This window comes from Drosophila obscura, unplaced genomic scaffold (assembly GCF_018151105.1).
Source record: "Drosophila obscura isolate BZ-5 IFL unplaced genomic scaffold, ASM1815110v1 contig_150, whole genome shotgun sequence".
Taxonomy (NCBI): domain Eukaryota; kingdom Metazoa; phylum Arthropoda; class Insecta; order Diptera; family Drosophilidae; genus Drosophila; species Drosophila obscura.
In genome coordinates, this window is record NW_024542736.1 from 11,427,473 (window position 1) to 11,449,855 (window position 22,383).

Consider the following 22,383-nt stretch of genomic DNA (forward strand, 5'->3'; position numbering starts at 1 on the left):
GCAAAGATAAATCAATAACGATATGTTGATGATTTTTATAACACAAGCGAATGGTTTTTTTCGCGTTATGATTTTTGCCAAATTCAAATTAGGTTTCAACAGATTTTTTGCAAATTTGACTAAATTGTTCCAAGCCGAACCGAAACGTATTTTATTGCCACGCTTTTACTGTGGGTTATATAGGGCCTGATGTATGTATGTACTACATAATTATAAGGGAAATGCTGAAAAATACAGAAATGAAGAAAAAACGCACATTTCGTATGAATTACCGACAGTCATCATGTTTCACGTCTCTTTGGCTGTGCTTCTTTCACTTTGAAGACCCGGGCAGAGCCACAAAAAGTCATATTTCTTTTATGAAACGCTTTCATAACCAACTCCCTGCAAAAGTTGAGGCATGGCCAGCCAGCAACCTCTTCTCTCCCCAACCCAGTCACTTTACTGCTCTTCCCCCTATGCCCACTCTTTGTAAACCCAAAACGAAATTGAGGTCCGGCCGTCACCGATCTGGGGGGGACTGCGTCTGCGACTGGGACTGCCTCAATGTGCGTAATTTGAATTGCCATCAAATTAGTTTTTAATTTCTCAACTGACATTGGGCCGTATACAGCGACAGCGAACAGCGAACACCAACTCCGACATGAATAAACATTAATAATTCAAACATGGAGCTACCACATTTGGCTGCACAGCTGCTCAGCTGGTCAGCTGGTCAGCCGGTTAGTAGCTCTGCCTCTGGCCCGGTCCCGGGCCCAGTCCGAACCGATCCGGTCTTCTTCTGGCCACTTTCGCATATGCATCGCCGCACTCCGGGCCATTAGATTTATGACTTTAAGCCGCGTTCAAATGCTACGCTTTTCGCTGTCCGTCGCCGTGTCCGTCCCTGTCGCTTTCCGAGTTGATTGATCCGAAAATTATGCACGAAAAGATCCAAAACAAAATCCAGCCATGATGAAGTCTGAGCGTGTCGCGTAATTAGCCTTTGTTATGCGAATTTCTTTGGTGTGGCTTTTATAATGGCAGAGCGCTGATTTACACCCCTGACAGTTGGAGGTGGACTCGTCGATGGGTTTGGCTTTAGTCTTAAGCTGCTTCTCCCGAAATTTGACATCATGACAGATCGAAGATCGCTGGAAGAATAGTCACTCTATTGTGTATATGTAAGCGAAAGTTGTTTTGTCTCTAGACAATCTTAAATTCGATTTTATTACCATTTCCTGTCTGGCCGTCAGCATTTCCTCTCACTTGCATCATGCATTTCAATATCAATTAGATGTATATATATGTATGTATATATTCAAGGTGCAATAACTTTCAGTATTGTGGCCAAACTGCTCAATCTAAGGTCAATATACATATAAAAACAAATCAGAGGGGGGCCTGTCCTAAAAAATGGAAACAAATCAAATAAAAGCGAGAGGCTTTTTAATCCGGGGGCAAACATCCTATTCGAAAGAAACAAACATGAAAAGAAAGCTTGCACTGGAACAACGAAACTGTAAGTACTCTATAAAAATAAAAGACATGCATCATACTTTTTTAAACACATTACAGAAGTCCACAATTTCATTTAAAGACTCAAAAATATTTAAATATATTTAGCATGTTTCCGAATTTGTGCTCTTTAGATCATCTTCTGAACATAACGATGATGCCTCTCGCTAGCGTATGGAGATTAGAAAGGAAACTTAACTTAATTTATGATCCGCTGACGCACTGACAAAGCACATTCTAATCAGGCCCAAGAGTCATCGGCAGAGGCGAAAATAACATTCAACTTCTAACCCAAAAAAATACAATGAATAATTTTTTTGAATTTGTAATCAGTTTGTTGTTTTGTCAGGCCAATCGCGTGCCTTAAATTTAAATTAATTTAATTAGTCTCGCGCTAGAGACAAGAAGTACCCAGAGACGACCTTGGGCCAGCAGCCACGGACTGGTTCGTGGGAGAAGGTGCGAGAGATGCCGTGCTGTGGGGCTGCACATGGTTTACGACTTTATTGTTCAGGTGCCGACACGACACGACACCTCCTCCACCTCCACCTCCACCTCCACCTCCACCTCGACTTCTTCTCCAATTCAAGGTCAGACGCCAACTAATGCCGACAGGGGCTGGAATGATGTTGATGCTGAGGCAGAAGCGGAGGGAGACTGAAGCTAAGACTGATGGTACTGAACATCCACTGCCACTGCTGTCTGTGCAATGGTTTCTCATTTGAATTTTTACCACATGCAGTTAGTTTTACGCTTTGCATTTGCAAATAATGCTCCCAGAGTTCTGTGTGTGTTTTTGCCTTAGGAGTACGAGTATTTATGGCCCCGGCTCGTGTAATTAATCTTGTGTAAAGCTTTACTGTAATAAATGCGAATGCAAACACAGCCTTTGCAGTAGCAGTGGCCGTATTAGCCACTGTGAGCCGCATGCCATTCGTTTTCGCCATTTGGCATAAATCTCCTCTCCTCGACGCCAATTTATCATTTACCCATTTCCATTGGGCGACTCTTTATGGCATTTGCTCTAGCTGGCTGCACTTATACTCGTCGCTTGCTGAGGGGGGCCCCCACTTGTGGGTGATTGGGTGGGTCGAGGCGAGGCGACATGCAGTCCAAAAGTGGCACTGGGCTTTTGTTAACACAACATTGAAAACTTGCGTACAAATATTATGGTTGTTGCAGTGAAGAAGCCAAGTTGACTCGATAAATAGGACAAATATTTAATTTCTTGATAAAAATTAAAAAATAAAACATGCGCTCAGGTAAAATATAGTATAGTAGATAAACGTTTATGATATTTTTCCAACAAATATTTAATACATTTTTATTTGCATATAATCTGATTTTTAATTATTTTACCAACCTCTCACTTATCCTGACATTTTCATTGGCTAGAAAATTTTAGACTTCTTTGTCGAAATGCATTTTAAAATTTTACAACTGGAAAGGATAAGAGCAAATAATATTTGTAATGTTTTAAACTAGAGGTTTCCCCTCGGAGAACTACCATCTTGCCGCGATGAGGGGGCTTAGAAGCGTAAGGAACCCAAGAGCTTTACTGGCGGTAGCGTAATGCTGCCAGAAGGGCCACCCAAGCCAGGCAGGTCTTGGGGAGCGCCGAAGCTAAAAGTAGTTCACCCTGGCGGTAGGGATAAAACGCATCCGTTATGGGGGAATGTCCAGTAACGAAGAACCAGTTAAGGTGCAGGGAGTCGGAGACCCAGTACCGGCGGTGATTGGGGGTGCGAGCGCAGGCCCCCCGGCGTCGATATCCTGTGACTGCAGGAAACCCGAGATGGCAGTGGAGTGCTTGGCTGCCAAATCGTGTAATGCCACAAGCAACAGAAGGATCCGCAGGCAGAAAGGGACGATAGAGGATCTGGAACCGGGAACCACAGACGGAAGCTTCGTCTTCACTGGTCCCTCAGTGTCAGAGGCAGAGTTGGCTACCGCCTTCTCTCGACTCGGATACAACGAGGAGCCGCAGAAGGCGGAGCCACAAGTCACGGCTCCCAATATCCAGGTCGACTCGGGTCCACTACCTGTGACGGATGAGAGACGGAGGCTGAGACCCTACGCAAACGGCTGTCGGGATACAGGGCATCGGCAAAATACCTCCGTGGTATTAGCCAAAGACCCCCCGATACGCTGACGGCGAGGGAAAGGAGCCTCAAGAAGAAGCACGAGCCAAACGTGCGGAGGTACGAGCGGATTAACGGAGTCGCTCCTACCAACGGAGACAAAGCCCCCCCCCAAGCGCACACGCGGCGGTGACTGAGGACCCCAAACCGTCGACTTCAGCGTCAGCATCAGCTGGCACGAAGACGAAGGTGGACCAACCCTCAAAGTCATCGTCTGCGAACGCGCGAGGGAGAAAGGGGAAAAAGTTGTGCGGGGGAAGACCACACCTCTGACGCAGAACACGGCGAGTGCCAAGGCACCACCAACGCCCTCTGTACAGAAGGCACCGGTGGAACCGACTGGTCGAGAGCCAAGGTTCAAGCGACAGAGAACGGACGACTCCACAAAAGCTTCCGAGTCGAAGAGGCGAAACCAGAGGACATTCTGGCCAGCCTAGGATCGCCAGCCGAGCTGCAGGTAGCCATTATCGACCAAAGTCACCCAGAGGGGAAGATATCGGACGTAAATTGGCTGAAGGCAGAATCGGAGATCCTGACCGCCATGAAGGATGCCATTGTGCGCGCAGATAACCCGTTTGTCTGCGAGTTCAAGGGTATCAAGTGGTATAAGGGAGCCAAAGCAGTGGCCTGTGGCAATGCAGAACTCTTGAGTTTCTCAAAACCACGGTCCAAGGTTTTGGTGACTTTGCCAGGAGCGGCACTCCGCGTGGTCCCGACGGATCAGATTCCCAGGAGAACGATCATGAAGGTGTGGATTCCTCCCCGATTAAGGCGGATGAGGACACACTCGTTCTGATCAAGGCACAGAACCGGATCCTGGAGACATCGGACTGGACCATCACAAGAGCGATAGCGCGAGACAGGGGAACGGCAAGGAACTCTGGATCAGCATTGGTCAAGAAAGCCTGGCCAAACTCCTTGCAACGGACTGCCGCATATCCTTTGGTATGGGCACCCTGGCGGTAGCAGTACCGCGACACCCCAGGTCCGCTGAACAGCATGAAGGTGGTGCAGATTAATCTGCATCACTCAAGTGTACCATCGGCGGACCTGCTGCGGTTTATGGAGGAGAAGGTGGTGGACGTGGCCCTCATCCAAGAGCCCTGGATCGTAAGTGAAAGGGTTCGGGGACTGAACGGTCGCGGATACCGCCTTCTCACGCCACACCCCGCGGGTAAGCCAAGAACCTGTATCGTGGCAAGGAACGAGCTTAATGTTCTGTTTTCTTCCAGGTACAGTACTCCGGACCTAACGGCGGCACTATGTGAGAGGAGGGACGGGAAAAACCTATACCTGGCATCTGCATTCCTGCCGTAGGAAGAAGAAGACCCACCCCGGAGGATGTCAGGGCCCTAATCCACCAACCGCGGAAGGAGGGACTCAACGTTGTCTTAGGCAGTGACGCGAATGCCCATCACTCCCTCTGGGAAATACGGGCACAAATTCTAGAGGAGAGTCGCTGTTCGAGTACATTCTGTCCACAAATTTTGTTGCGTGTAACCGGGGAGACCACCCCACCCCACCTTCCGGAACAGGAACCATGCAGAGGTTATAGATATAACACTGGCCTCAAATAGCGACTCCCTTACCATCGATGACTGGCACGTGTCCAGTGAGTGTTCCTTTTCGGACCACTACAGGGTAGTGTACAGCATCAAATAGAACAAGGAGAGGCACAAGGCCTACCGCCATCCCAAGCGGACAGACAGGAACCGCTTCTCCGCAACCGTACAGAAGGTGCTACCCAACCCACCGGAAGGGGACATACTTCAAACGGGAGCACTAGAGGAAGCTACGCAGAACGTCACTAATGCTCTACAGATGGCGTTTCTCAAATCCTGCCCGATCAGCCGACCCCCAAAGTCCAATCACAACCCGTGGTGGACACGGAGTTGAGCGAAGTCAGAAAGGAATCGAGGAAACTCTTCAATAAAGCAAAAGTGACAAACACACAGGAAAGTTGGGACGAGTATCGCCGCAGCTTCAATATCTACAAAAACACCGTAGGAGGGCGAAAAGGGAATCATGGGCAGCCTTCTGCGATGCCATAGATGGTACCACTGAGGCCTCAAGGCTTCGACGCGTACTGTCGAAGGCACCCACCACACCAGGCCTGCTCCGCAGCCAGGACGGTACCTTCGCAGAGAGCAGCCAAGATCCCTGGAGCTCCTCATGAGTACTCACTTCCCGGGTTGCTCAGATGTCACCGGTGACGAATCCAACGCCACCAACGACACTGAGGATCATCCAGGAGAGGAATCGAGGATCTCATACGAATATAATGGCACCAGACAAGTTATCTGGGCCATTAAATCATTCAGTCCCTACAAGTCACCGGGACCGGATGATATCCGACCAGCCATGCTGCAAGCAACTTGCCTGCACCTACTACCATGGCTGAAGAAAATATTCGAAGGATGCCTCCTAACTGGGTACGTCCCCCATGGGTGGAGGGAGGTGAGAGTGGTCTTCATCCCCAAGGCCGGGAAGATAAACCACATCTCCCCAAAGGCTACAGACCCATCAGTCTGTCGTCATTTTTGCTTAAAACGATGGAGCGACTGATGGATCTATATATAAGAACCAAGCTAGACAAACAAGTGTTCAGTGGAGCTCAGCACGCCTACCTCAAAGGTAGTCAGTTGAGACCGCACTACACGAAGTTGTTGGGCATATCGAAAAGAGTCTTAGCTATAAGGAATATGCCTTGGCGGCCTTTCTAGATATAGAAGGGGCCTTCAACAACGTCAGGTCGAGTCAATAACGGCCGCACTGGCCAAGATTGGCACACACCCGACGGTAACCGGATGGCTAGACAGCGTTCTCAGAAGCAGAACGATAAGCGCCAATCTAGGCTCCTCTCGTCAAGAAAGCGGTCACACGAGGTACTCCGCAAGGGGAGTTATATCCCCTCTACTGTGGAACCTGGTCCTCAACGACCTCCTTCTTCAGCTGGGGAGGAGCGGATATAAGGTTACGGCCTATGCAGACGATTTAGTAATACTGGTAACGGGTAAATTTCTGCCCACAATCAGTGACTTTCTGGAATCTGCACTGGGCACTACCGCCAGCTGGGCACACCAGAACGGTTTGGGGGTCAATCCTCAAAAAACCAGCCAAGATACCGAGTTTCAAACTACCAGCAATCGGTGGAACGACACTCGAGCTATCGAGCGAAGCCAAGTATCTTGGTGTCATCCTTGACTCCAAACTCTCCTAGAAGGAAACACGGAGGAAAGGAAGAAAAGGCAATGGCAGCTTTCTACACATGTAGGAAGACTTTTGGACGAACATGGGGCTTACAGCCGCACATCATCCAATGGATGTATACAGCGGTAATAAGACCCATCCTGACATACGGAGGCATGGTATGGTGGGAAGCGGTTAACACCAAATCCCACCTGGAGAACCTCCGTAAAGTCCAACGGACAGCATGCCTTGGGGTCACCGGATCTCTCAAATCCACCCCACAGGCAGCTCTGGACACCATGTTAGGCCTGGAACCGATAGACCTTCATCTTAAGTGCAAGGCTGAGACAAGTGCCGCTAGGCTATTAGCCGCGCAGTTCTTCAAGCCATCGCCTTATGGCCACGCCACTATACTCCGTATGGAAGATAGTGGAACGGCCAGGTGGAGTGACTACTGTGTCTCAGAGTTCTCATGGAAAAGAAACTTTAAAGGAGACATACCGGATAGGGAGAATGGAAGAGTAACACTGTCCTGGGGCAGAACGGCTCTCCATTTTCACCGACGGGTCAAAGACGGCCGAAGGGACAGGAGCTGGAATCTTCTCCGAAGAACTAGCAACCAACATATCCCTAAGACTACCAGACTGGTGCAGTGTATTCCAGGCGGAGATATATGCAGTATGGCAAGCGGCAAAGTTGGTATACACCTTGGAGATACCTTCGAGGAACATACAATCTGCGTTGCAGTCAAGCTGCCATCAAAGCCCTGGTATCCTGCAAGACCACAAGCAGACTCGTACGTGATACGGTGGACGCACTAAACCAGATCAGCGCGCACTCAATCACACTCACGTGGGTTCCGGGTCACACCGACATAGCGGGCAACGAGAGTGCGGACGAGTGTGCCAGAAATGGATCGGCCAAGCCAATGGCGGACGCAGTCAGCGACATAAGGAGACCACTACGAGACATCATCTCGCAGATGATGGGCCGAGCCAGAACGAGATCGGACAGGAGGTGGAACACCACACCAAACTGTGAGATCTCTCGCTCGCTCTGGCCCCACTACGACCTTAAACGCACCAAGACTCTCCTAAGCTTCAGGAAGAGTCGGGTGCGAACACTGACGGGAGTTATAACGGGGCACTGTGTCATCGGCCGCATGGCCACAAGGTACAGACTGCCCCACCATGACTTCTGCCGCAGCTGCGGGGACGAGGAGGAAATAGAGAGCATCCAGCACCTTCTCTGCAACTGTCCTGCACTCAGGGGAGACGTCACCGATACTCGGTGGCGCCTTCTACGAAGATCTGGACAGCCTGGCAAACATGCCTCTAGAGAAACTGGTGCTCTTATAGAGGCCTCGGGATGGTTCGCGAAACCTCCCTAGGCACCGGACAATATCCCGTGACGAGTGTGGGCATCACAATGGGCAGACTTGCCTCCGAGTGACCTCGACTTCAGTCGAGCAGCCCTATAAACCTAACCTAACCTAACTAGAGGTGATTTTGAGTTTAATCCCGATAAGCAATGAATATTTCTATCATTTTCGAATATCGCAAGAATTAATGAACTATTTTAATAGAGTTCAGAGACTCGTTTGCATCATTGACCTTGGTAACGCTAGGCTGAGATTCCAATAACCCATCTTGGTAAGAACACTCTAAATAAAAGGGGCATGGAAGCTATAAAAACCAAATACGAATTAGCTTATTCTAACTTACAAGTTATTACTAATAAGATTAGAGCAGTAGAGGGGATGACATATTTGTAAGTCTAAAAGGAAATGAACCTAATCTGTTCTAATAATCCATGCAAATTAAAGCCAACTTACACATTAAGTCTTAAATCATTTAATATTGTATCTTTTCATAATTTGTAACCCTTTTTTAAGTGTGTGCAATTAGCAGTAGACACATTTCGCGTACATCATTAAAATGTTGGATTGAGAAATCAGTCACAGTTACAGGCACAGCCAGACAGGCAGAGACAACGAATAAAAGCCCACCCAAACATATTTATGTACATACATATGTAACCATACAGACAAACATGTGAAAACTGCATTCAACAGAAATTTGTGCATGCATACATACATATGTACATAAGTATATGCATGTGTAAGACCTGATGTAACTGAAACAGACAGACATGTGGGAGGCTACAACAGACTGATCACACCCGGCACACGTGTCACACAGAAAAGGGAGAGAAGAAAGAGCACTTGAATGCATGTCATTTAACGGAAACCGGAATCAACTGAAGGATGGAGCAATATGAATAGTAAATGGGGGAATTGAAGAAGCACCCAGAACAATTTAGTTATCAAAGTCAATGCCCAGAGAAGATACACATTAAAGTTAATAAAGAAACATCGAGCAAACAGCAACAGAAACGGAAAAGCACAGCAGAAGCATTAACATTGGGCTCCTCTGCTATGTAACAGCACACCAGAAGCATTAAGTCTGCTATCTAACAGTGAGAGAGCCACAGCCAAGCAGAGCGAAAACAACAGAGAGACTAAGGTATGCAAATGCTGTCGGGGAACAAAGCTATTGGATACCCTTTCAAATCGATCGAGCAAAATTTATTGAGAAAAAAGTGAGTTTGTCTCCCGAAGAATTGTTTTCTGATCGATCGCTTATTATTATTTATATTATTATTTTCTTTCGAGTTGTATTAATGGTATTTTTGTTGGCAATATTATATTGCTATACTCATACAATTTACATGTACTGGTGCAGCAAATTGAAGGGTCTGTGCAAACCTCTACCTGAAATTATATAAACCTATGCGAAGGGTATAAACAGAGCGAGAAAGAGAGACAGATAGCAAAGAATCCGAATGAGAGAGATTGCAAGAGCGAGCATATGTTTAGAATATGTAACGGTTAAACAGCCAACGGAGCGCCGCGTGGGAGCAGCTCGTCTGCTTGCCTACTTGATATTTCCGAGCATTTTTGAAAATTTCTCTATAGTTCAGTTTTTAAAGACCCGCGAAACAGTGCAAACCAAATCGTTGCTCGATCCGTTTATAGATTTTCCATTTTCGATCGATCGAAAGAAAACAAGAGTTCGAGAGTTGTGCGATCTTTCAGATAAAAGGAAAAGTAAAACCTATAGATTAATCGGCACTCACACACACACACACACGCACACCAACGTACAAGATGCACAGCAAATTGTTGGACGAGGTGGGTCAATTACTAAGTATTTTTCCGCCTTTAAGAACTCATATTCGATCGGTCGTCCCGATTGTGTGAGTCGAGTCTATTTTGGTGGGCAAATGGCAAGCATCGATTTATTTATTGGTAGACGCGATGGCTTCCAACGTCAGCATGTGGCAACGGTAATAGTTAGTCATGCCCATTATAATTATCCTGGCTGAGATCTGGTCCGAGTGTCATCGTGTTATTTACATCCATCAGAATCATAAACATTTCATTGAGTCGAGTCATGCGTTGGAAAATTCAACTGCGGAAAAGCATTCTTTTGTTTGAACCAAAGAAAAGACAAAGCGAACAGCGTCTGTTGATGAAACCAATTGAGGAAACGATTTTCAATGTCTCAAATGAACCAGAGTGGGATCTTTGATTTAAAGACGAGTTCTTGGTGATGGTGGGATATAGTAATAATATGCCTTCTCGAATGGGGCTTAATTATGGTTTGGAATAGTTTGCTGACAAAACTGGTTTCGTTGGAATTGAATTGAATATTCAATTCGACACAAAACGTGTGGCAATTCCAACTGGCGCAAGACTAGAATTGAATATTCTAAAGCCCACACAAGTGCTGGTTCAACAAAGCGTTCAATTGCAAAGTGGCAGGTTCTAGTCCAACAAACAGGCCCGCACCGAGCAAACAGAGGATTACCAATTGCTCGATTGCACTTGTCGTAATGAAAGTCAAACAGAAAGATTACAGAATCAGCTGGTTGAGCATGTCATAACATAAGTAGCTGTTATAGAGCCATCTATCCCAGACATACATAGCACTCCATACCGCATTGATTCTCCTACAATTCGTCAAACGATGGACAGCTGATGGATACTCTGTCTCTGTCCACCTCACATCTTTGATCAACGCAGGTGTGCTCGTTCCTCTGTTCGTTCGTTTGTTTCTTCTGTTTGAGTCACGGCGACTATTTTTACTCTCGTTTTTCATTTTCAAGCAATTTAAATTTATTTAATTTAACCCCCCACTCGCCCAAAGAGCCAAACATTGTGAGGGAGAAAGAGAGCAGCGCACCCACCACGAAAATGATATATGTCTTTCTAATGTGTTTACCAAACCGAAATTTGTTTACCCTTCTGTCAAACAATTGAAATATTGAGTGGCTGATGGATATAGCTATAAAAACAAAATTTCTCAATATTCTGCTCATCAAATACCATTATTGTTTTGGTGCCAATTTGAATGGTAAGCCCAGCCCATCATACCCCATTTGCCTAGAAAAACGTTGACTGATTTCAATGAATGAGCACGAATTTCAGTCCACTAGTTTTGTCGGGCAGCATTAAAATTTTGACATGCATCAGAATATGCTAATTAGCCAACGTTGAAAGTTCAGACAATGAAGCAACGCGAACAAAGAGTATTTATTCGTATACGATAAGAGGAGCAGTCAACGGGTGGCAGGGGACGCGCGCGTGCCCGTTACACAGTCGGTCAATCAGTCACATATGTATGTATGTATGAAGATAACATCCCAAGTCCCCCTCATTACCGGACCTAGTCGAACAGACCGGACCAGACGAGACGGCGCAAGCGATAAGAGTCCGGGACAGAGATTAAATTTTATGTTTAGAGGGACCTTCACCCGCTTTCTTGGGTGTTATTCCATGCCAACTAGGGGCTAAATTTGGTCTACTCCTTCGGTTGCAGCTGAACGAGAATGGCTACGTTGTCATCGATGACTTTCTCACCGGCGAGGAGGTGGACTCTCTATACCAGGAGGGACGGACTTTGTGCCTGGATGCCCCACAAACGAATCGAAAGATATTCAGCACCATCAAGGCCGAGGATGGACACAGCAAGGAGCTGTACTTCATGGATTCGGGCGACAAGGTGCGCTACTTCTTCGAGAAGGGAGCTGTTGGCGAGGAGGGGCAGCTGCTGGTGGACCCAATGATTGCGCTGAACAAAGTGGGACACGCCCTGCATGTGGAGCATCCCACATTCAATGCGATCACATTCAGCAATCGGGTTAGGGAGATCTGTTGGCAGCTCAACTACAATCGTCCGGCGGTGTGCCAGAGCATGTACATTTACAAGAATCCCGGTATCGGGGGCGAGGTGATTCCCCACCAGGACTCCTGGTACCTGCACACAGAGCCCAACTCTGCGGTGGGCTTTTGGATGGCGCTCGAAGATTGCACCCTGCAAAACGGTTGCCTGCAGTTCATCAAGGGCTCCCACAAGAGCGGCGTGCATCGGCGCTATTTGCGCAATCCCGACACCAATGCCACTGAACTGATGGTCTACGATCGTGCCGCTCCCATCTATCCGCAGTCCAGCTTCGCACCAATCCAAGTCAGCAAGGGTGAGTAGCACGACCGACCAGAAGAAGTTGCCAAGAAGTCTCCCATATTAATGATCTTCTGGTCTTTACAGGCACCTGCATCCTCATCCACGGCAATGTGGTGCACAAGAGCGAACAGAATCGCTCACAGAAGAGCCGTCATGCCTACACGTTCCACGTGATCGAGACTGAGAATAATGTCAAGTATTCGGAGGATAACTGGCTGCAGGCGCCGCAGGACAAGCCCTTCCCCGTGCTGTTTGAGCGCAAGGCCTAAGGAACTGATCGTGATTTGGTATTCTTTGCATATAAGTCCTCTAGTGAATCCTTAAGTTTTGTTTTACATGCCAAAATGTATGAAATAATCGTAAATTTAATGAATAAATGAAGTATATTTTGAATTTCAACAGTGTGAAAGCAGTTCAACGGATTTTGGTAGTGTTGAAGCAGTGTACAGTATAGGTAGTGCTGAAGCAGTTCCACAGCAGTGCTGAAGCAGTGCCACAGCAGTGTTGAAGCAGTGCAATAACAAGCTGATCAAGCAGATAATGACGTCGGAGCAAATACATAAACTGGAGTACAGTTAAAAACCCACTAAGACTGAAAGCTATCCAAAAAGTCTTCAATTATAGTAGACCGCGTGGAAAAGTAAAGAAATTTGAATGCTATTTTGAATGTATAAACAATTTTGGTACACCAGAACGAGTGCCCACTGTATCTCCTCCCTCCTGGTGGCATTGACTTAAACATGTTATGTTTGACAAAAACACAACAATACAATTCTCGTTCTACATTCTAAATTACAAAAAATTATCTGCCTCTGGCAGTTTCCATATCGCCCGTTTGACGCTATCTCTGGCTCTAGTCACTAGTGGCCGAGCTCTCGAACGATACGGAACACGCTTGGGGGGCCATTAAATTTAAATCAGTCTAGATAATCATAGAAAATGTCTGCCAGCAAGTGGGAATCGGACGAGGAGATTCAGTTCTTTCGGGAGTATCTGCGCATACCCAGTGTCCATCCCAATCCAAACTACGGTGAGTGTTTCGCGGATGCCACACCCTGTGTGTCACTTACTCTATTGCTGCTTGCTTAGAGCCATGCTTGGAGTTTCTCAAGCGCCAAGCGAAGCAGTTGGAGCTGCCGATCAAGGTGTACTATCCCGTGAATGAGCAGAATCCCGTGGTTGTCCTCACCTGGCAGGGTTTGGAGCCGGAGCTGCCCAGCGTGCTGCTCAACTCGCATATGGATGTGGTGCCCGTCTTCCCCGAGAACTGGACACACCCACCTTTTGGGGCGGAGATGGATGCGGAGGGACGTATCTTTGCACGCGGCACACAGGACATGAAGTGCGTGGGCATGCAGTATCTGGCAGCCATTCGGGCTCTAAAGAAGAGTGGCGCGCAGTTCAAGCGAACCATCCACATCTCCTTTGTCGCTGGTGAGAGTCCATTGAATGGCCAGTAATCCAATAACTAAAATACTTCCCACTCAGATGAGGAAATGGGAGGCAAACTGGGCATGCGGCCGTTCGTGCACACCGACGATTTCCGTGCTCCTGAATGTGGGCTTTGGATTGGACGAGGGTCTGGCATCGCCCACCGCGGAGTATCCCGTATTCTATGCGGAGCGCAGTGTGTGGCGTAAGCGCAAATAATCCCATTCTGATGAACTCTAGTACTGACATTCTGCCCTCAAAGGTGTCTACTTCCACATCAGTGGCACGTCAGGCCACGGATCCCTGCTGCTGCCCAATACGGCGGGCGAAAAGTTGAACTACATCGTCGGGAAGATGATGGCGTACCGTAAGGTGCAGGTCCAGCGACTGGAGAACAATCCTGAGCTTTGCATTGGCGATGTGACGACCATTAACCTGACCAAAGTGGAGGGTGGAGTCCAGAGCAATGTGGTGCCGCCGCTGCTGATGGTCTGCTTCGACTGCCGCCTGGCCCTGGACGTGGATCACCAGGAGTTTGAGGCGACTGTAAGTCCACCTTTGGCTTAAGTCCACTTCCCTTACATTATAACTGTCTGTGGTTGTCCTTTTAGCTTCAAAAATGGTGCTCCGAGGCTGGTGGAGGCATTGAGCTGACCTACGAGCAGAAGCAGCCGCGAGTGCTGCCCACACCCATCGATGAGAGCAATCGCTTCTGGGTGGCATTCAAAAAAGCCACGGACAATCTGTGAGTAAATGCTGCAGCTCCGTACAGGGATCATCCTGTATATATAATTTTTATACTCTTCAGGGGACTTGCAATCAGGCCGCAAATCTTTACTGGCGGCACTGACAGTCGATATCTGCGCCAGGTGGGCATACCGGCTCTGGGTTTCTCACCGATGAACAATACGCCCGTTCTGCTGCACGATCACGACGAATTCCTGCGGGCGGACACCTATCTGAGGGGTGTGCAGATCTACCAGAAGATCATCAGCAACGTAGCGAATGTGGAGTGTGTTTGTGTAGATTAGTTGCTGACGAGAGAACACATAATAAAAGTATTGTAACCCCAACATACCACCTGCCTATCGCCTTGATTTACGATCAAATTGTTCCCAGATAACTAGATCACTGTCTAGAGATAATCCAAGATAAGGTTTAATGTCGTTGCAGCCTCTGTGGCTCAGTTAAGAGTGAACCTTTGCACCATTCGCCATGAGCGCCACTGACTGGGAGTCCAACGAGGAGCTGCAATACTTTCGGGAGTATCTCCGCATTCCCAGCGTACATCCCAATCCCAACTATGGTGCGTAGTTGGAATTCCAACCTCGATCGCTGGGTAATCACATTTCTGTCCCATCAGAGCCATGCGTCGAGTTTCTGAGACGTCAAGCAAAGCAGTTGAAGCTACCCATTCAAGTTTATTACCCAGCCAATGAGCAGAATCCCGTGGTTGTGCTCACCTGGAAGGGTTTGCAGCCGGAGCTGCCCAGCGTGCTGCTCAACTCGCATATGGATGTGGTGCCCGTCTTCCCCGAGAACTGGATACATCCGCCGTTCGGCGCAGAGATCGATGAGGAGGGTCGCATCTTTGCACGCGGCACACAGGACATGAAGTGCGTGGGCATGCAGTATCTGGCAGCCATTCGGGCTCTAAGGAAGAGCGGCGCGCAGTTCAAGCGAACCATCCACATCTCCTTTGTGGCCGGTAAGCATCGCATCGATTAAGATCGACTAAGAAACGTTCCTCTGATCAAACGACCTTCTATTCAGACGAAGAAATGGGAGGCAGACTGGCCATGCGTCCCTTTGTCGATTCCAAGGAATTCCGTGCCCTGAACGTGGGATTTGGCTTGGATGAAGGCATCGCCTCGCCCACATCTGAGATTCCCGTCTTCTATGCCGAACGGACAGTGAGGCGAATGATGCGAGTTTCCTCTTTTCATATGACTAAGTCTCTGCTCGTGCTCTGCCCTCAGATGTGTTCTTCAAAATAAGCGGCACAGCCGGACACGGTTCGCTCCTGTTGCCAGACACTGCCGGGGAAAAATTTAGCTACATTCTGGGAAAGATAATGGCATTCCGCAAGGTACAATGTGAAAGGCTCGCAAACAGCCCGGAGCTCTCCATTGGCGATGTGACGACCATTAACCTGACCCGACTGGTGGGTGGAGTGCAGAGCAATGTGGTGCCGCCGCTGCTGACTGCCTTCTTCGACTGCCGCCTGGCGCTTGACATTGAGATTCACGAGTTTGATGCCCATGTAGGTTATCTGCTCAACGATTTTCCATATATATTTATAGCCTCGTTCCACAGCTTCATAAATGGGCCGACGAGGCGGGTGGGGGAATCGAGGTGGAGTACGAGCAGAAGCGGGGACACATTCCGCCCACTGCCACGGACGAAACGAATCCCTTCTGGGTGGCTTTCAAGGGTGCCACAGATCACCTGTAAGTTTTCCTTTGATGAAGTTCGGGCGGTTTTGATTTTGCTGTCTTTTCAGTGGCCTGGAAATCAAGCTGCAAGTCTTTCCTGGCGGCACCGACGCTCGATATCTGCGCAAAGCTGGCATTCCGGCTTTGGGTTTCTCTCCCATGAGCCACACTCCGGTTCTGCTCCATGACCACGACGAGTTCCTGCACGCAGAAACGTATCTGAAGGGGGTGCAGATATATCAGAAAATAATAGCCAATGTGGCCAGTGTTTGATGGATGAGCAATAATCATTAATAAACGTGTTTCTGCTGGCAGGATGATACTTGGCAATACAGAGAATACGGGCTCCAGCCCTGCTAGTCTCCACCGTCTTCAGGCAATGGCTATCTATCTTGTCCTTGTGTTGTTGTGTCCTCTAGTTTAATATTACTAGCTAGTTGGCCCTCTCAGCCCTAAATAAATAATTTTATCCGATAGATACATAAATTTTCTACAAGATTGGCAAGTTTCCAGAAGTCCTTTTTATTGGATTATTTACATATTAAGATTCAAAGAAGGGACTTTTATAACTGTAGCCATAACTATCTCATCTCATATCTCATATGTGGACGCGACACACCAACAGCTGTAATAATGAGTAAAAGGAGATACGTTAAGTCTTGGCTGGATGACCAGGCCGCCGCCACAGGTAACGACCATGTTGAGCATGACCATGATTACGTTCCGGTGCCAGTCACCGTAATCAAGAATGTAAGTAGCGACGACAACTTCGATGTGACGTCGAGCAGTGTAGATTCGGATGAGGCCGACCACATTTCGCAACAGGACGCCGCATCATGCCCGTCCACAGTGACTACGGTTATAAACGTGTACGGCATCCTCATAAACAGTGGAAATGCGGGCCAGGCGCTGCTAAAAAAGAAGCGCAAAAACGTAATGCTCAAAGCGACGAACAGAGGAAGCTCGTAACTTTGTGGGAGAGTACTTTGTACATAATAACATTCACATGACGCTGGGAGACGCCAGATATTTAGAAGCCAACATGCGAAGGGTTTTTCCGCTGAGAAGGGAAAGTGGTGTGATAGGTTCTATACCTGGTTCACCAACAGGAAAACAAAGAGAAAAAAAGGACAAGGCCGCCATATCCAAACTCCAAATCTTCGGTGAACAACAAGTCCCCACAGGCTCCAAGCGGTTTGGGACGTCCCCACTAAAAGTCCATTTTCCCAGAGACGGTGAGCTAGCAGCAGCAGCGGTTTCTCTTCCAGGGACAGCAGAGACCAACATCTGCAGGATACGGATAAGTCGCAAGCCAGCGCCATTGCCAAGCGGGATACCTTCGCATCGCAGCAGCAGACTGTAGTGAATCGCTCCAGACTGGCCATTGAGGCAGCAGCGAGGCGCTATGGGGCGTCAGACTATGCGCCACATCCCACAGGGATAGTGTTGCGACGCGTGGGCTACTACACGATACCCTCGCTGATGATCTCAATTCCTACCTGCCGAGGATGGGTCCTGTGTGGTGCCCAATTTCACAATTGGACGCGAGGGCTATGGCACTGTGCTCTTTGCCATGGAAATGGACGTGGCTGGACTGAATTGATGAGTTGGAAGTGATTGGGAGGAGCCAGGCCAGACAAGCATCATTCGCCAAGAACTATTCTCGCTCTCTCTCTGCAGTTTACTTGCTTAACAAGGGGATCATCATTTATCCTAACGATGAGAAGAGGCCGCCTATCAACCAAGGCCTGAATCGTGAGGCACAAGTCACCCTCGAGCAGGTATGGCCCGTGGACAAGACCCAGGATGCGCAGCGTCTGATCGAAATGAATTGGGAGGGACATCTGCGTCGCGCCGAGAACGATACTCGCTTCGTCGAGTACCGCCCAGAGACGGGCAGTTGGGTGGTTCCCCGGCCGGTTCCTCGGCCAGTGACACATCCGCGCGCGCACTCTTCTTCTTCGCCAATTCGTCATTTTTCTGCTGGTAAAACGAAGCACAGATGGCGCTGTTGGTTGCTATTGGGTTCCATTTATTGCCGCCAGTGGCGCTGTCGCTGTTGCTGTTGCGAGAGTTGGCAGCGCGGTGGGAATTGGGCGCCAATTTTGAAACTGTGTCGGCTTGGAAATTTCTTGTAATTACGGAAATTTTAATGCTTGGAAACAATCAAACAAATCAGCTGTTTTTGCTACTTAAAAGTTAGATTGTTCGTCTTGAGAAGGAGTCGAAACACAAATCATTTGGGAATGAGGATGATTTGCTGCTACCATCCGAAATGACTCCCATCCAGTCGGAATACATATTTTTTGTCACGGTCCTATTGTCATAGGTTGAAACCTTTGAAGCAGTATTCAGTATTCATTGATGAAAAATTGCATTTAAAATATTTTGTAAGTGCTCGTGAAAGAGCAGCATTAATAAAAATATGGCAATAGCCACGTAGCGTCTAGATAAAATATAGATCCGTTTTCTTGTCCCTAAGGCTACTTGGCTACTAAGGAACACGAATACCTATAACAATGTCTGATCAAGCTGATCCTAATGGCAAATACTCTGTCCCTTTGCCGCCCACCAGTTATGGTCCAGATCCAACAAGCTTCCCAGCCATAATTTGGCCGCCGCAACATTGTCACACACACGCCAACGCCAACCAGCCCGCATCTCCCCCCAGCTGGGAAAGTTTGCAGATATTTAGTTTTTGTTTTTTTTTGTCGTCGGTCTTTTGTTGGTGGCTGTCGGGCTGGCTGGCTGGCTGGCTGGCTGGCTGGCTCCTTCTTATGTGTAATGTTCTTTCATGTTGCAAAACGATTTGTTGGATGCAAGATTTATGAACTTGTTTTCGCTGACAGCCGACAGTGGTTAAGGTAACACACACACGCACACTGTATCAGTGTGTGTGTGTGTGTGTGTGCGTGAACATGCCGCCTAATTAGAAGATTTTAATTATCTGTTTTCAATCAGCTTCCATTGAGATAATGATAATGCTGCCGCAGCCTTGTTCTTGTTTCCTCTCGCCCTCCCTCTCTCTTGCTCTTGCGACTCTTCTTTTTTTTTGTTTATTTTTAGTTTTGTTTCTCCTTTTTTTTTTGTGGCCGTTTAAGCCAAAATGTGGTTGACATTTCGCTGGGTCGTCGTCGTAGTCGTCGTCGTCTGTCGTCTGTCGCTTGGCCAGAGACGGCGACATTTTGGAGGAAGGTGTTGTTGGTATCGCGGCGGCCACGCGCATGCTGCCAATAAACGCTGTCAAAGTGTCCTAAATCGATTAGAATTGATTTTGAAAGGCTCTCGCTGACAGCCCCAAAACGGACCCGCGAGCAATCATCCTCAATACACAGCATTGTGTACAATGGCGCGGATTACAGTTGTCTGTCGTGTTCTATGGACTCCGTTGATTGCCGCCGCTCCAAGTCCACCAGTGCCAGGTCCCAGGTCCCAGTTCCCTGTACCAGCCGAATCCCCTGCTTGGTCTGGCCTGTTCTGTTCTGGCCTGGTCTGTTTGCGTGTTTAAGGCCAAAGGAGGCGATGTTGCTGTCATTGACGATTTATGTCAACTGCCGCCGCGGCACAATATTCAAATTCTTTGCATTCACTCATCACTTGTCGCCAGCTCCGCCGCCTCTTCTGCTCTCCCGCTTGGTCATGAGATGCTAGCCAGGGGCTGCTTGTGGCAGGGGGCACTGTAAGTGTTTTATGATCATCGATGCAAGCAGGAGCAGAAAATCAGAACTCTTAGCTTCTCTGGCTCAGTTCGAAGTATGGAATAATCTGATATATAATCTGCTGCCCCTCTTCTATGCATATTAACAACGCCACTGCCTGGACACGATGAATGCCATGAACTTTTGAATCGCTGAGCTGCAAAATAATGGGCCCTGGGAAACGGAATACCTTTCGAGGGTTGCCTCAGAGCAAGGCGCAGGAAAAGGATTCGTTTCACCGCAAACTAATCGCAGAATCTACCCCAAGTTTCGGTCTGCCCAGTCTCCCCAATTTGCTCGTTTTTAAGCGACAAAGTTTTCAATCCACCCGCTGGCTGGAGCAGAGCAGAGCGAAACTCTACCTAGTTACCTCGCAAATTGAATTCAAAATCAAAATTTATTTAACTCTAATGGATTTGGCAAGCTGAGTGGTTGCGTCTGACCCACCACTTGCCAGTGGAAGGGACCTGCCCCATGGCCATGCCCCTGCCCTGGTTTGGGGGGCATTATCGAGGTATCTGCCGTGCCGTGGCTGCCTTTCGCGCGCCTTATGCCACGCCAGGCTGAGCCTCGTTGCGTTACTTTGATTTGACAGGATTCATTGTCTCCGCCACTTCAATGACTTCAAGCTTACGCGCCGGCCGGCCAGCCGACCTGTCCCGCTGCCTCTTGGATCTCTTTCTGCTTCTTGGATGGGTCTGGGTCTCTGTCTGAATTTTGCGTTTGAGTTGGCTGTGGCTGGCTGTGGCTGAGCTGGATGCGTATTGACATTTTAAATGCGTCCATCACTTTGGTTTGCTTTGGGGCCGACGCTGACGGAATTCATTTAAATACATTTCGGCCCCAAGGGGCCCGTACCCGTACCCGAGCCGGCCAGTGAGGCTGCTGGGGGAGGGAGACAGGAGGTGGTGGGGCCAGTAAATTGGGCGAGAGAGGCCAATCGAATGGAATTTATATGCGGCGCAATGGATGAGCGAGAGATGAGCATTTTCGTGGCCTTTGATTGACTTGTGTCACTTTGTCTCATTTGTCAGGCGAACGCGTTCGATGTTCGATGTTCATCCTGGCTCGTGGTCCTGCTTCAGCTTCTGCTCCTACCCTGCCTCTAGCCCTGGCCCTGGCGCTTAAGTGTCAGGTGTCTCACTTTGGGGCACTCAATTGAAATGTTTGCCTCAGCCTCAGCGGCAGTTGCTCGCGCCTGAATGCGGGTGCGGGTGCGGGTTGGTTGGTTGTATGGTTGGCTGCCTCCTGCCCGGGTTTTCTTTGTGGCCACTAAATGACATGAGCCTGCATTCAAATGCCCATCAAATTGTTACACAGTTGAGCGGGCAGCAGCGCGCATCCTTCTGGGCAATATCCTGCCGCAAATCCCAACACTCGAGCATGGGATTTATGACAGCTCAATGGCACTGCCACAAGGGGGCGGGAGTTGCAGGGCAGTGCAGGAGACTGAACGGAAATGTCCTGCCTGCTAACCGGAGATATGTTTCATATCCGCAACACGCTGCCCACCGCCCACCGCTCACCGCTCCTCTGCCCAGCAACGTGAGAGATTCCACACTCACATCCAGTACGAGGCGTATTCGCATTCATTTCGCAATTGAATGCCCCAACTGAGGCGCCGTGACAGCCAAGATTTGTTTGTTTGGGCCTAGTCCTAAACCAAAGGGTTTCTCCCATTCAGCCACAAATGCGGCAACAAATGTGCCCGCCATACACACATTTGATTGAGGCGTGTTTCCATTGGCATGTCCGTTCAATCCGCTTGACAGCCGCAAAAGTTCTTCATCCTGCCTCATCCGGCGATTGCTTGATTACGTTTACTGCTACTCTGCTACTCTGCTCCCTGCTCCCTGCTACTGCTCCCTGCTACTGCTCCTGCTCCCTGCTCCTGTTAACATGGCCATTAATAATTGTGCGCTGCAGCAGCGATGCCCCAAAGTGTTCAAAGCTGGTTGCCGCCTTGGGCCGCCGGGCCAGTGCAATTATTTACCGAAATGCTGCAATTGTAATCTCCCGCTGAAAGCTCATTGTTTCGCTGCCTCATTCCCAGTCGTTTCGGGCCAAGAAGTTGCAACTTTGGGCGTGGTTTCAGTCAATCGATAAAGGGAAACGGAACTAAAACAGCCTTCAAACTGTGTCCCCCGTTTAGCTGTTTATAGGAAATCCATTTGGATTAAAAGCTTTCAGTTTATAGTGGCAGGAATATAGACACTCGTAGGTTGAGCCACAACGATCAAGAACACGATAAAAATATCTGCAATCGGGCAGAGAAATCTTTCACTTAGCGATTAAATCATTTGTGATTTAATCCTATAGGACAAACAGCTTTAAGCAACGCTTAGGCAGCTAGGATCGAAATAAACCTCCAGTAGGATACCTGAAAAGTATCCCCGAAATATCATTCATGATAAATTATTTCTCGCGGACTTTCCTCTCCCGCTACTCGCTCATTTCCTGTCCT

The 22,383-nt window shown here is 48.4% G+C and overlaps 3 protein-coding genes across 3 annotated transcripts; all 3 read left to right on the forward strand.

Moving 5' to 3' along the window:
- The first annotated feature begins 9,790 nt into the window (after nt 1–9,790).
- LOC111066458 (phytanoyl-CoA dioxygenase domain-containing protein 1 homolog) lies at nt 9,791–12,748 on the forward strand. The gene is made up of 3 exons (XM_022355097.2): nt 9,791–10,020; nt 11,711–12,368; nt 12,440–12,748. Exons 1-3 carry the CDS (start codon nt 9,997–9,999, stop codon nt 12,622–12,624), a joined length of 867 nt encoding a protein of 288 aa, XP_022210789.2. The 5' UTR covers nt 9,791–9,996; the 3' UTR covers nt 12,625–12,748.
- A 375-nt stretch (nt 12,749–13,123) lies between these two features.
- On the forward strand, nt 13,124–14,857 carry LOC111066457 (aminoacylase-1). Its single transcript, XM_022355096.2, is given in 7 exon segments — nt 13,124–13,385; nt 13,445–13,789; nt 13,844–13,905; nt 13,907–13,991; nt 14,049–14,332; nt 14,398–14,531; nt 14,595–14,857. Coding segments are annotated over 7 exon segments (1,224 nt in total). The 5' UTR covers nt 13,124–13,294; the 3' UTR covers nt 14,818–14,857.
- A 126-nt stretch (nt 14,858–14,983) lies between these two features.
- On the forward strand, nt 14,984–16,701 carry LOC111082119 (aminoacylase-1-like). The gene is made up of 6 exons (XM_041596445.1): nt 14,984–15,092; nt 15,150–15,494; nt 15,560–15,704; nt 15,764–16,049; nt 16,103–16,236; nt 16,290–16,701. The coding sequence occupies exons 1-6, from the start codon at nt 15,002–15,004 to the stop codon at nt 16,492–16,494; spliced, it is 1,206 nt and encodes a 401-aa protein (XP_041452379.1). The 5' UTR covers nt 14,984–15,001; the 3' UTR covers nt 16,495–16,701.
- Nucleotides 16,702–22,383: the final 5,682 nt, after the last annotated feature.